This window comes from Phyllobates terribilis, unplaced genomic scaffold, assembly GCF_046119375.1.
Source record: "Phyllobates terribilis strain yellow unplaced genomic scaffold, ASM4611937v1 Scaffold_3__8_contigs__length_932513732, whole genome shotgun sequence".
NCBI lineage: Eukaryota > Metazoa > Chordata > Amphibia > Anura > Dendrobatidae > Phyllobates > Phyllobates terribilis.
In genome coordinates, this window is record NW_027362763.1 from 203,913,531 (window position 1) to 203,927,194 (window position 13,664).

Consider the following 13,664-nt stretch of genomic DNA (forward strand, 5'->3'; position numbering starts at 1 on the left):
CAAGAACTTAGGAGACTTGCACTGAGGGTCTAACATTTTCTGCACTCGTGGAATTGCACTTTTCTATTTCTCTGTTTGCCCTTGGATAGAAAGAGCTTGCACTGCATTTAATTTTAGGTTTTATGCTGAGAAAATTGACTGCAGTTTTAATGGTGAGATTGCTCTCCAGTATGTCACTGATAATGTCCCAAAACGCTGACTTTTATTACTGTCAGATGAAAGATTCAGATCTCTCCTAAATACATGCAGCTGTATGGGGGAAGGGGAGCTAAAGGTACTTTTAAACATAAACATGAGCAAATCATCTTGCTGAGTCTGTACCTTTAAAGACCTCTTTCCCACCAATCTGAGTGTGAATAACCAGACTATGCCTAAGGGAAGCACAATGAGTGTACTGGGGCATCATGTAAATATTAATGTTAGCTGTCTGAGGCCGACCTCACGTAACCCCATGGTGTCAGAGCCATGGAAATCTGGGAATGGTTAATCAAGGTCAGAAGGAATGAGTAAAGATTAAATTGTTTACATGATAGAGACGGCATGGTATATAATATTTTGTTTATTCAAATAAAAGGAGGGGGGATCCTGCTGAGTATACAGATCTCTGTGACTTATTAGGCTCTTCCGTTACAAAAAAAAATCTCTGGTCATAAAATTTTTGCAAACAGTGATTGTGATGTGCAAACGAGCATCAAAGTAATGTGTGGTTCGTTATGTTCTAGGGGTACTGTACTCAGGGTAAGTTCTTGGGCTGCCCTGTTTTATAAAGAAGAGTTCCCATGAGTCTAGGGTATGGCTGGATTACATTATCCACGCAGAACTCTCCCAAGAAGGACAACATGTAACCTCACTTAACTGAATACAGAAAACAAGAATCTTTTCTATTTTTAATGATTATACAGTATGTTTCTTATGATTGGGTTATGATGTCCTCATCCCCCACAACAAGCTAAACCTGCTTCTATTGCACATAGACTGCAGACTTGTAGTTTTGGGTCGGACAACCCCTTTAAGGAGAACCGGTACTTCCACCACGTAGACTTAAATCAAATGGCACGGAGCAAGTGTTACTTGCTGTACCATTCTACTACTCCTTGCCATGGTCTTGTGATGTGCCAGGAACAGAAGTACCCTGCTTTACTGATTTGGGGATTCCCAGTGGGCCCACATCAATCTAAGGGTAGAGTCACACGACCATTTTCTACACATCCAAGAAAAATGGTCCGATTTATTCTGATCAGACTTGGATCAAAGTTTGATCAGAGTGGCATCAGTTTTTCTCAGACGTGGAGAGAGAGAAAAAAAAGTTTCTAAACCTTCTCCATTCTATCAGTCCATGAAAATCGGACCGAATTTTTTACGGACCCATAGACTTGCATTGAGATTGTGATTCGACAACTCAGATCAAAATCGGACATGTCACCACTCGGTCCAAGGAAAGGATCGGATGAGTGCTATCCGTGAAAGCTACAGGCAGCATTCCTACAAAAAAAAAATCAGTCCTGTGACCAAGCTCTAATAGTTATCATTTATCTAGTGAATGTGTTTACTAGGTTAGAGGTCTAGGTTAGAGCACTCCTTTATTGCATTACTTTTCCCACGAAAATACGGTACATTTATCTACTAATTCTCAAATGTATGATTCCTGTGGACCCCCAACACAGTTTGATTGGAACGGCGGTTGAGCATCTCCCTGCCACATCACTAAAACGCTATGGGCATCACAGAGACAGCCAAGCATATGTTATAATATGCTATGCCCATAGCAGAATCTGTATAATTATATGATGTATCCAAGAAAATGCTCTCTAGCATCATCATTCCGTTAGCTGATCTAGTGGCCATTTCATTGGGTGGGAAAGATGGAGGATATCATTTCTCGGTCGCTTTATTGGAGAGCACAGGAGACCATGGGTGTACACAGTGTCACCAGGAGGATGACACTAAGAATTACAACTGATAAAAAAGTCAGCTCCTCCCCAGCAGGCTACACCCGCCTACTGGCAACCAAACTATTCAGTTTACCTTAAGGTACCGTCACACTTAGCGACGCTACAGCGATCCCGACAACGATACGACCTGTCAGGGATCGTTGCTGCGTCACTGTGTGGTCGCTGGTGAGATGTCAAACAGTCAGATCTTCCCAACGACGCAGCAACGATACGGCGACCCGTAGCGACCTGTATAATGATGCAACGCAAATGCACGCCTATGTGTCTCAGTTCTGAGTCACCAACGAGGTCGTTGGTAAGATGTCAAACACACCAATGCATGCTACCCAGCGGGACCTCAACGATCAAAAAATGGTCCAGGCCATTTCGACACGACCAGCGATCTCACAGCAGGGGCCTGGTCGCTGCTACCTGTCAAACGTAGCGGGATCGCTGCTGAAGTCGCTGTTGCGTCACAGAACTTGTGACTCAGCAGCGATCTCGCTAGCGATCTCGCTTAGTGTGACGGGGGCTTTAGTGTCACTAGGAGGCAGACACTGGTCCGGAGCTCCAGACCCATTTCCTCCAAAAGTTAAATTGATGCTGATTTCAGAAACATGCACTTTATACAGAGATATATCTAACTGTAACCTGTAATGTTTTTTTTTTTATTTTTTTAGGTAAATAATAATGGGGTTGTGTCTTTCCTTCGTGAGGTGTCTCAGTTTACTCCTGTTGCATTTCCTATATCTGGTGACCGCAGAGTTGTGGCAGCGTTTTGGGCTGATGTCGATAATCGTAGAGGAGGAGATGTATTCTATCAGGAGACTGAGGATCCGAGTGTCTTGAGACGTGCCAACCACGATGTACATACTTACTTTCCTGAATTATCTGATTTCAATGCCACCTGGGTCTTCATTGCAACTTGGTACCGAGTCACTTTTTATGGTGGAGATGCTAATTCACCAGTGAGTTCATTATGTTAATAAATGTTTACTTGTTATAAGTCCCTCTGAAAGATGGTGCTGAGAGAGGGCACTCCTGACAGTTTTAGAAATTTATATTTTTTCGACATTTTAATACCTCATCAATCTAATATATTCATGGACAATTAAATGCATGGATTTGTGTCGGAAAATGTCCATTTGTTCAGCCAGAATGCTGCCTGATTGTCCATATTCTAGAATTAGTCATCTTTGGCATGTAAATAAGATTTATTGCATTATTTTTTTTGCCTTGCAGTTAGTGCCTCAGGTAAGTTATGCGTCTAAACAATGGTATTCTGATTTTACAGGTCAATAGCTTCCAGATTGTCTTGATTACAGATGGACTTCGATCCTTCACTATCTTCAACTATGAGACAATACAATGGACCACAGGTCGACATGCAAGCAGTGGAGGGGACAGTTTGGGTAGAGGTGGCATTGCTGCCCAGGTACGGTACTTTATCAGCATACCCCCTGCACACATGGGGGGAATTTTATCAATGGGTTGGAGATTCTTTTGTGCCATACAAAATGCAATTTTGGTGTAGATCATGATTTCACTAAAATTTGTGAACATTTTCTTACTCTTCTGACCACTTTTGAAAAGTTGGTGGGTTTAGGATGGAGGAGGTGTAGCCACTATTGGTCTAACATCTTTAAATGTGCCAGAAATTGGAGCAAATTGGAGCTGATAGAGCAAGTCTAGATTTTCTTCCTGAAAATTTGCCGCTTATATAGGTGTTTCCATGAACTCTTTTCCAAGGATCTTCCTAACATTTGTAGGTAGGACATTATCCGTATAGCTTTTTTTCTAGATGTGGACAGCAGTGTTTCTATCTTCTGACACCAAAAAGCATGTTGAATGGTTACAAAAGATATTGCAAGTCTGTTTCAGGTATCTTATTTTGTTGGCTTTTCAAACACCAGAAAATAAAACCAGAGAAATGGAAAAAAAAGTTGGTTTAGTGAGAGAAAAGCTTTGTGCATATTGCACTTGAGTCTTTCATCAGTAATATATGTTGGGAAGGGTTTCAATGTATATGACTATACGCCTATTGTCATACATTGGCATACGGCATCCGTAGGATCCCATTATAAGAGAACATTGGGTGACTGGAGCCCTATGTAGACCTTAGACATATACTTTGGAAGCTTTTTCCGTCATACGTTATAGAGGCTTAGGGGCAGTGTGCACGCACCTGAAAGGCTATTAGAAGGGGCACATGGAGGTTTCACAGTGGGAAAATTCTTGATGTTGTAGTCTGAAAAGTTTACTGAGTATTGTACGTTTTTTCATTTTGTGGACAGCAGACTGGGATAGAAAAGTGTTTTATGATTGAGATTTTGCGAGAGGATGAAGTCCTATATGATAGGGAATGTAACTCAACAACCCTAGAAATTTAGTGCAGAAGAGACCAGACAGGTAGTCTGGTAGATACGACCAGGAGGCCAATTTCTAAAGCTTAATATAGCTAATATAATTGTTAGATAGAAACCAGAAATAATCTGGTATTGGCAGAAAGCTTTAATGTGGTGGATTTCCAAGCTGAGATCCTGCTTATTTTTCACTGATTTCTTTATTTTATCTCTTAATTCACACCTCTTTGTCTCCTAGGCAGGCTTCAATGCAGGAGATGGCTGGAGGTACTTTAATATTCCAGGCTCTCGCACAGATGACATTGCAGGGATTGCGAACACCACTAATGTAGGAATTCCTGGACGTTGGGTTTTTCGCATTGACAACAACCACGTGCAGGTTGGGGGATGCAGTAATGCAAGTACGTGGCACCAGAACAAAGGCTTTTAGTCAAGCCTCAGCTTTCTCCATATAACGATTTTGTAATAGTATTGCACATCAGCAGATGTTTGTGCTGGTTTGCTTTTTGTCTGCTTCTGTTACCTGGTGACCAGAACAACTGTGATACATTCCTGCCCTTTTTGTAATCGTGCAATGTTTATTTTGTAATTCTCCTCCATCATTTCACCATGAAAAAAAAGTGGGGTGATTCACCAAGATTGGTGTTTTTACAAAAGTTGCATAGTTTTTGTGCACCTTAGCATTGCACCAAATATTGCAACTTTTATATGCCAGTTTTCTGATGTAAATGTTTTGATGAATTACTCCCTAAGTCACTGAGTTTTCTTTTTTTATGCACTCTACAGTTTTGTTTCTTAGGCTGCGTGCCCACTATGCGTTTTTCAAGCGTTTTTGCCGCGGAATTTCCGTAGCGAAAACGCTTAAGAAATGCTTGGTAATATGTGCCCCATGTTCCCCAATGATAATCCGCATGTGCTGTGCACATGCTGCAGAAATTTCCGCTGCGGATTATCATTGCGAAAAAATCCGCAGCATGTCCATTAATTTTGTGGACACGCAGCGTAATTGCTGCCATTGACTTGCATTGAATTGCATAATATCCGCATGAGTACATGTGCACATGCGAATATTAAGCGATTCAATGTGTGGATGGTACACGGGTCTGGAGAAGAGGAGACTCTGCTCCAGACCCAGGTACCATAGTACCTTTTAAAAAAAGAATTTAAAATAAAAAATAAAGATTATATTTACCTTCTAATGGCCCCCAGTCTCCTCTGCGATCCGTCCAGTCTCTTGTACGGCTCGTGATGGTCTAAAAGGACCTTCCATGACGTCATTTAGTCATGTGACAGGTCACACGACCGCCGACGTCAGCGGTCGCGTGACCTGTCACATGACTAAATGACGTCATGGCAGGTCCTTTCACACCACCGCGAGCCATACAAGAGACCGGACGCAGCGGAAAAAAGAACAGGGGGCCATCAGAAGGTAAGTATAATCTTTATTTTTTACCATTTTTATTCTTTTTTTTAACTATTAACTTGGTCACACTATATAAATCCATGCCGATTGCATGGATTTATATAGTGTGACCAAGTTGTCAAGCACTTTTCCAAGTGATGCTAAAATCGCTTGGAAAAGCGCTTGATAACCTGCATGTAAAAACGCTTTTACCTGGCAGGAAAAACGCATGAGAGTTAGTTGATTACCATTAATAAATTGCATCTTTAATAGATCTTCCTTAAAGCACCATTCCAGCCTATTTTTTTACCCCTTTGTAAGGGATCAGGTATGTAAGTGATATGCATGTAGTTAAATACTCACCAATCGGCGTCTTCATCTGTTTTCAGCCCCACTCTGGTTAATCCGGCACCACATGCTCCGGAAGTCACTTTTCTCAGTACCGGTCTATGGGACTGAGAACGAGACAACGGAGCCTTGTTCTGAATTCCTATAGACTTGCAAAGAGAAGATTTTAAAAAGCGTCCTCCACTTTACACAGCAACCACTGTGTGATTTGGTAGGTCACAACTTCAGTCACGTAGTGTCGGAGTGCAGCTGAAGACGGCTACCGGTGAGCATGAGACTACATGCCTTACGCTCACATATGTGATCACTAACAAAGGGAAAAAATGGTGGGGTGGTGCTTTAATGGTTTGTGTATGGCAAGGAACTTAGAGATCTAGGAATGATGTGTAAGTGAGAAGAGTTGCTCTTTAGTAGTCTGGACAATGCTGAGATACAAGTCCTGGTGGAGTTTTAAAGGGGTTTTCCTGTATTAAAACGTGATGTTATATTGCTAGTATATGCCATTCCTTTATGATTGGTGAGAGTCTTACATCAGAGCCCACCACGACCATCAGTAAAACGAGGACACAGACTAGGATAAGGACTGCATCCTCTTTTATATTTTCCCAGTACAACGCAGCGTTGACTCCACATAATTTTGAGGATCAGAGGATGTCCTACAGGACAGGCTCCCACTGATCATGCTAGCGATATGCCATCACTTTATTAGGTGGGAAAATAGAGATTGCATTGGATATCACTCAACTTTCCCATACAGAGGAAGAACTAAATACCCCTTTTACAATATTAGAGAAATGAAGAACTATAGTTGCTGGTGATTTATTTAATTTGGAAGGGAAATTCTGAGGTTGATTTGAGTTAATAAATAAGTGGGGATTGCCTGCACTCTCCTGGAAGAAATTCTATAATATGTTAAGCTTTGCTTTATTTCATTTTGACATTTATATTTTAAAAACAACATTCATAATGTGGGTCAGTGTAAATGATATTCTCCCACATTAAATAAACCCTTCAGGAAGTGCAACTTCTAGGCAGATTAAAATGGTTGACACGGAACTGAGCTACATTCAAACAATTTATTAGCTGCAAAGTAGAATAGAGGAAGCCTTATACAGCCCCAGAACAGCAGTGTGACATGCCAGGTTAAAACCTTGCTAATCCTTAAAATGCCAACACATCTGGGCAACACATTACTGCCCATTGAAATGGAGTGTTGTGTTCCATTGTTGGGAGACCTGGAATCCACCAATGGATAAATATTGACTCCCGCCCATGCCAAGGAACCGGCTTCTGTATGAAAATATTTGACTTTGAATTCAATGAAATACAAATATACATACAAGAAACAAAGCGCCCTTTCTCTGCTGGCATTGTATAACCCAGAATTAGAAAAATCTAATTTTACAATGATGTATGAATTCTCATTTTTCGACTGATTTTAGCCAAAAAAGTTATGTCTAGCTTGTATATTGAAATGTTCCTGGGAGAACACATAGCAGTTATGGAAGGGACAACTGGCTCTGCAGTGTGGGATTTATCAATAACCCCAATAGTGGTGTAAAAATACAGTAAAAATGGCTAAATAGAAATTTAATTGAATCAAGTCACAGTGAAGTCATCGAATGTTGGCCAATGTGAAAGGCCACCAATATGCAGGTGCATCTCACAAAATTAGAATATCGTCAAAAAGTTAATTTATTTCAGTTCTTCACTACAAAAAGTGAAACTCCTATCTTATATAGAGTCATTACAAACAGTGTGATCAATTTCAAGTGTTTATTTCTGTTAATGTTGATGATTATGGCTTACAGCCAATGAAAACGCTAAAGTCATTATCTCAGTAAATTTGAATAATTAGCAAAAGACACCGGCAAAGACTTCCTAAGTGTTTTAAAAGGTCCCTCAGTCTGTTTCAGTAGGCTCCACAATCATGGGAAAGACTGCTGACTTGACAGATGTCCAGAAGGCAGTCATTGACAGTAAGTAAATGCAAAGTAAATTTTGCATTTCATTTGGAAATCAAGGTCCCAGAGTCTGGAGGAAGAGTGGAGAGGCCACAATCCAAGCTGCTTGAGGTCTAGTGTGAAGTTTCCACAATCAGTGATGGTTTGGGGAGCCATGTCATCTGCTGGTGTAGGTCCACTGTGTTTTATCAAGACCAAAGTCAGCGCAGCAGTCTACCAGGAAATTTTAGAGCACTTCATGCTTCCCTCTGCTGACAAGCTTTTTGGAGATGGAAATTTCATTCTCCAGCAGGACTTGGCACCTGTCCACACTGCCCAAAGTACCAATACCTGGTTTACACACAACAGTATCACTGTGCTTGATTGGCCAGCAAACTCGCCTGACCTTAACCCCATGGAGAATCTATGGGGTATTGTCAAGAGGAAGATGAGACACCAGACCCAACAATGCAGACGAGCTGAAGGCTGCTATCAAAGCAAACTGGGCTTCCATAACACCTCAGCAGTGCCACAGGGTGATCGCCTCCATGCCACGCCACATTGATGCAGAAATTGATGCAAAAGGAGCCCCGACCAAGTATTGAGTGCATTTACTGAACATACATTTCAGTAGGCCAACATTTCAGATTTTAAAAACATTTTTAAAGCTGTTTTTACAAAGTATTCTTATTTACTGAGATAATTACTTTTGTGCTTTCATTGGCTTTAAGCCATAATCATCAACATTAACATAAATAAACACTTGAAATAGATCACTGTTTGTAATGACTCTAGATAATATGAGTTTCACTTTTTGTATTGAAGAACTAAAATAAATTAACTTTTTGATGATATTCTAATTTTGTGAGATGCACCTGTATTTGATTAATAAATAAAGGAATGTTCAAATTGTTTTATTTGTTTTTTTACTACATTCATTGTTTGTAAAAAGTTTCCAGTGTGTTTTCTGATTTTTTTTTCTATATTCTCTCATTTCTCTCATTATCACAGTGTATGCCAATATATTGTCCTTTTGGTATAAAAAGAGCCAGTAGGCAGGGATGTAGCTATAGTGATTTCAAGGTTTGCAGTCACACCTGTTGCCTAGAGGAACGCAAAGGTCCCTTTGGCCATATGTGTCATGCAGGGTATGGGGAGAACCCAGCATATAACGACAGGAAAAGGGAAGGGTGCCCTACAAGTGGGGAAAGGGAGAGTGGAGACCCCTAAACGGCTCAAACGACAAACCCTGACTCTCATATGAACCCTATATAGGTTCTGCACCTATCGCCGAGCAGGAAACGTGGCCCTAGCTGACCCTAAAGCTAGGCCCTAGGTAGGGAGGGGGAGGAGTGAGCACTAGTCAGCTCCACTGCAGACTAAAGTACACACAAGGGAATACACTGAGCTTTAAGATGACACCGGAGAGAACATGACAACAATATCCACAAAGGAACTCCAAGGAAATTCTAGCTGACTACTAGAATTTCAGGCCTGAATAGAAGAATACTCTATCACCAGCAACTCTCTGGAGAAACTGAGTGTATTTAAGGATACAGCAAGGGTGTGGTAATTAGCAGCAGATGGTGAGGATCACCGCTGGTGTTAGAACCCTCCTGTTTGTTTTTTCCATCTTGTGTTTTGCGGTCATGTGACCACCTGCCTTTATATTCCAGCTCCGCCCTTCTGGCTGTGCTGGACTTCAGTGTTTGACTTTTTTTCTAGCCAGGTGCTTTTGTGCCTATCTGTCAGTTCGCTTGGTCCTTCTGGGACCTCTAGTACCTTTTTGTCAGTTTGTATTTTTGTGTTCTGCAACAACTTCTCTGTTTAGGAGGTGTCCCATTTTTGTTCCAGTCCTTAGTTCTTTTATGGACCCCTCCCCTTTTGCTATAGGTCTTCGTTCAGACTAGCCGAGGACTAAGGCGGGTCTGTTCGCTAGGAACAGGCAGCCCGCTACATCGTAGGGATTCAGCTTAGTCTTACTGTAGGGACAGCTTTCCCCTATCTTTCCTTAGTACTTGTTGCAGATCATGACAGTAAGTCCAGTGAGTAGCTGTTCTGGAGTGCATTTTATGGAACCCAAGGTAGGACTGCCTGATGTTTTTATGGTAAACAGCAAGATTTTTTTTCCTTTAAAAATGCTTGTTTGTTATATTTTCGTTTGAGACAAAGGTCCTCTAGGAATGAATCACAGCGCATTGGTTTTATTATGTCACTTTTGCGCAATGAACCACAGGAGTGGGCCTTTTCTCTCCAACCTAATGATTCATGTTTAAGGTCGGTAGAAGAATTTTTTTCAGCTATAGGGCTATTATATGACTATCTTGATCGAATCTCATCCGCTGAGGCAGAACTCAGGCGTTTGAATCAGGGGTCAGGTGATGTTGAAAATTATTGCACACACTTTAGAAGATGGGCTTGAGAAGTCAAATGGAATGATCCTGCTCTGAAATGTCTATTTCTTGCTGGTCTGAGTGAAAGGGTTAAGGATTTGCTAATTGCATTCCCCGCACCTGAGACTCTGCAGGATGCCATGCAGTTAGCTGTTCGTGTGGATAGGAGGCTGAGGTCCAGGGTGAATGAGATAAAGATTCCTGTAATGCCAGGTCCTAGTCCCCAGAAAATCTGCTCCGACGGCGGAGAACTGATGGAGGTTGGGTCGATGTCGCTCCGCTCTCAGGAAAGAGACCGGAGGTTTGCCGAGGGATTGTGTCTTTATTGTGGTAAAGCTGACCATTTGATTAAGTATTGTGAGCTTCGTTTAAGTAAAGGAAAAAAAAAGGTCAAGTACTCCTGTATTGCTTGTTTACGCTCTGCAGGGGTATTTCTTTCAGGGAGTACTACTTTGCAGGAAGATTTGATTGAATTTCAGGTATTTGTGGATTGTGGTTCAACACTTAATGTGATTGATAAAGGGTTTTTGGAAAAACTTAAATTGAAATCCAAACCTTTGTCATCACCTATTTCTGTGATTGCAATTGATAACACTCACTTGAAATGTATTACTCACAAGGTTGCTGCATTTCCCCTCACTACCAATGGAGTTCACCAAGAAATTTTGGACTTGATTGTATTAGATAATTTACCCTCTCCGGTCGTTCTAGGTTTGCCTTGGTTAAAACTGCACAATCCTTTACTGGACTGGTCTACTAATGTGATTAAGTCTTGGAGTCCGAAGTGCTATGATAAATGTTGTAATGGTCGCATTGCGGCTGTGGAAAAAGGGGAATTACCTGTACCTATTCAAGATTTTTGGAGGGTTTTTTCGGAGGAGGAGTCACAAATTTACCTCCTCATAGGGATTATGATTGCTCCATTGAGTTTATTCCGGGAGCTACTCTTCCCAAGAGTCGCTTATTTAATCTAACTATCCCTGAAAGAAAGGCCTTGGAGGAGTACATACAGACTAGCCTGGCTGCTGGTCACATTAGACCTTCTAAGTCGCCTGTGGCAGTTGGATTTTTCTTTGTTAAAAAAAAAGACGGGGGTTTACGTCCATGTCTGGATTTTCGTGAAATTAATAAGATTACCGTATGCAATTCCTACCCATTGCCGTTAATTCCTGACTTGTTTAACCAGTTGGTGGGGGCCAAGTGGTTCTCTAAAATTGATCTCCGGGGGGCATACAATTTGTTACGGGGGGAAGGAGGGTGATGAATGGAAAACTGCTTTTAACACTCCGGTAGGTCATTTTGAGAATCTGGTGATGCCTTTTGGTCTTACCAATGCACCTGCATTTTTTCAGAACATTATTAATGACATCCTGAGACCTTTGATTGGTAAAAATGTGGTTGTGTATTTGGATGACATTTTGATTTATTTACCAGATCTAGAGTCCCATTGGCAGAGTGTACGTGAAGTTTTGCAATTATTGAGTGATAATTCACTCTTTGCTAAGCTGGAGAAATGTGAGTTCGCTGTGCAGAAAATTAGTTTTTTGGGCTACATTGTCTCAAGTGAGGGCTTTGAGATGGACCCGGTGAAGGTTCAGGCTGTGCAGGAATGGCCTAGGCCTATTGGTTTGAAATCTATACAGAGATTTTTGGGTTTTGCCAATTATTACAGGAAATTCATTAAGAATTTTTCTGTAATTGTTAAGCCTCTAACCGATCTCACCAGGAAAGGTGCAAATACAGTCCGGTGGACTACCGAGGCCATTGAAGCGTTTCAGTATCTCAAAGAGAGGTTCAGTTCTGCCCCTATCCTTATGCAGCCTGATGAGACCAAGCCTTTTTTGGTCGAGGTCTATGCTTCATCGGTGGGGGTCGGAGCAGTTTTGTCTCAGGAGAACAGGGATGGAGTACATCCTTGTGCTTTCTTTTTGAAAAAAATTTCGGAAACTGAACTGAATTATGATGTTGGAAATCGGGAGTTGCTGGCTATTAAACTCGCGTTTGAACATTGCCGTCATTTTTTGAAAGACGCTAGATTTCCTATTCAGGTGTTCACAGATCATAAGAATTTGATCTATCTGGATGCTGCCAAGCGCTTGAATGCCCGTCAAGCTAGGTGGGCACTTTTTTTTTCTCAGTTTCATTTGTCTGTTACCTATATCAATGGTACTAAGAATGTTAAAGCCGATGCTTTATCTCGCAGATTCTCTCCTACGGTCGGTGCCGAGGAGGAGGAGAGCATTTTACAGAAAGGAGTTGTGGTGGCGGCATTGGACTCCGTTTTGGAGAATGGGATTCTGAAAGCTCAAGATGATGCTCCATCTAACACTCCCCATGGGAGGTTGTTCGTGCCTAGAGCCTTTAGGAGAGATTTGTTTGTGGAGTGTCATGATTCTCGGTTGGCAGGTCATCCAGAAATTTCGGAGACTAAGAGACTTATCAGTCGCAGTTTTTTGTGGCCTGGATGGCAGAAGCAAGTCATCAAGTGGGTGCGTCAATGTACGGTGTGTGCTAGGTCAAAGGCTTCACATACTCCTGCTGCGGGGTTGCTTTGCCCTCTGGAGTTTCCTAGTGCGCCTTGGACGCATCTCACAATGGATTTTATTACTGATCTTCCTGTGTCCAAGGGTTTTACTGTCATCTGGGTGGTCGTGGACCCTTTTAGTAAGATGTGTCATTTGGTTCCATTCATTAAGTTGCCCTGCTCCAAGACACTCGCTAAGGCGTTTGTTAAGGAGATTGTCAAACTCCATGGCGTTCCCACGGATATTGTTTCTGATAGAGGACCTCAGTTTGTGGCTCGCTTTTGGCGTGCTTTTTGTGACATGTTGGGAGTCCATTTGTCATTTTCGTCTGGGTATCATCCTGAGTCTAATGGACAGACTGAAAGAAAGAACCAGGATGTTGAACAGTTTTTGCATTGTTTTGTGGCGGACAATCAAGAGGTGTGGTCTGAGTTTCTGCCTCTCGCAGAATTTGCTCTTAACAATCATACATCCTCCTCTGCTGGGTGTTCTCCTTTTTTTTGTTGTACTGGAAGACATCCGTCTTTTGGTTCGTTCTCCAAATTGGGGTCGGCGGTGCCGGAGAAGGAGAATTTTTCCGGTGATTTGGAGAGAGTTTGGACTAATGTACGTTGCAACCTTCAAGACGCTAACAAGAAGTCCAAGAAGTATTTTGACAGGAAACGTAAGGAGGTTTTGTTTACTGTGGGTGACATGGTTTGGTTGTCCCCAAAGAACCTGCGGTTGAGGATTCCCTCTAAAAAACTGGGTCCTAAGTTT

The 13,664-nt window shown here is 41.8% G+C and overlaps 1 protein-coding gene across 3 annotated transcripts in view; it reads left to right on the forward strand.

Moving 5' to 3' along the window:
• Positions 1-13,664, forward strand: part of SNED1 (sushi, nidogen and EGF like domains 1) — a 199,539-nt gene that overhangs the window by 49,710 nt on the left and 136,165 nt on the right. For all 3 annotated transcript variants that reach the window (XM_073674536.1, XM_073674535.1, XM_073674537.1), the window contains exons 2-4: positions 2,612-2,899; positions 3,226-3,366; positions 4,533-4,695. In XM_073674536.1, coding sequence (XP_073530637.1) covers positions 2,612-2,899; positions 3,226-3,366; positions 4,533-4,695 — 592 coding nt within the window. The remainder of the gene's footprint in view (positions 1-2,611; positions 2,900-3,225; positions 3,367-4,532; positions 4,696-13,664) is intronic.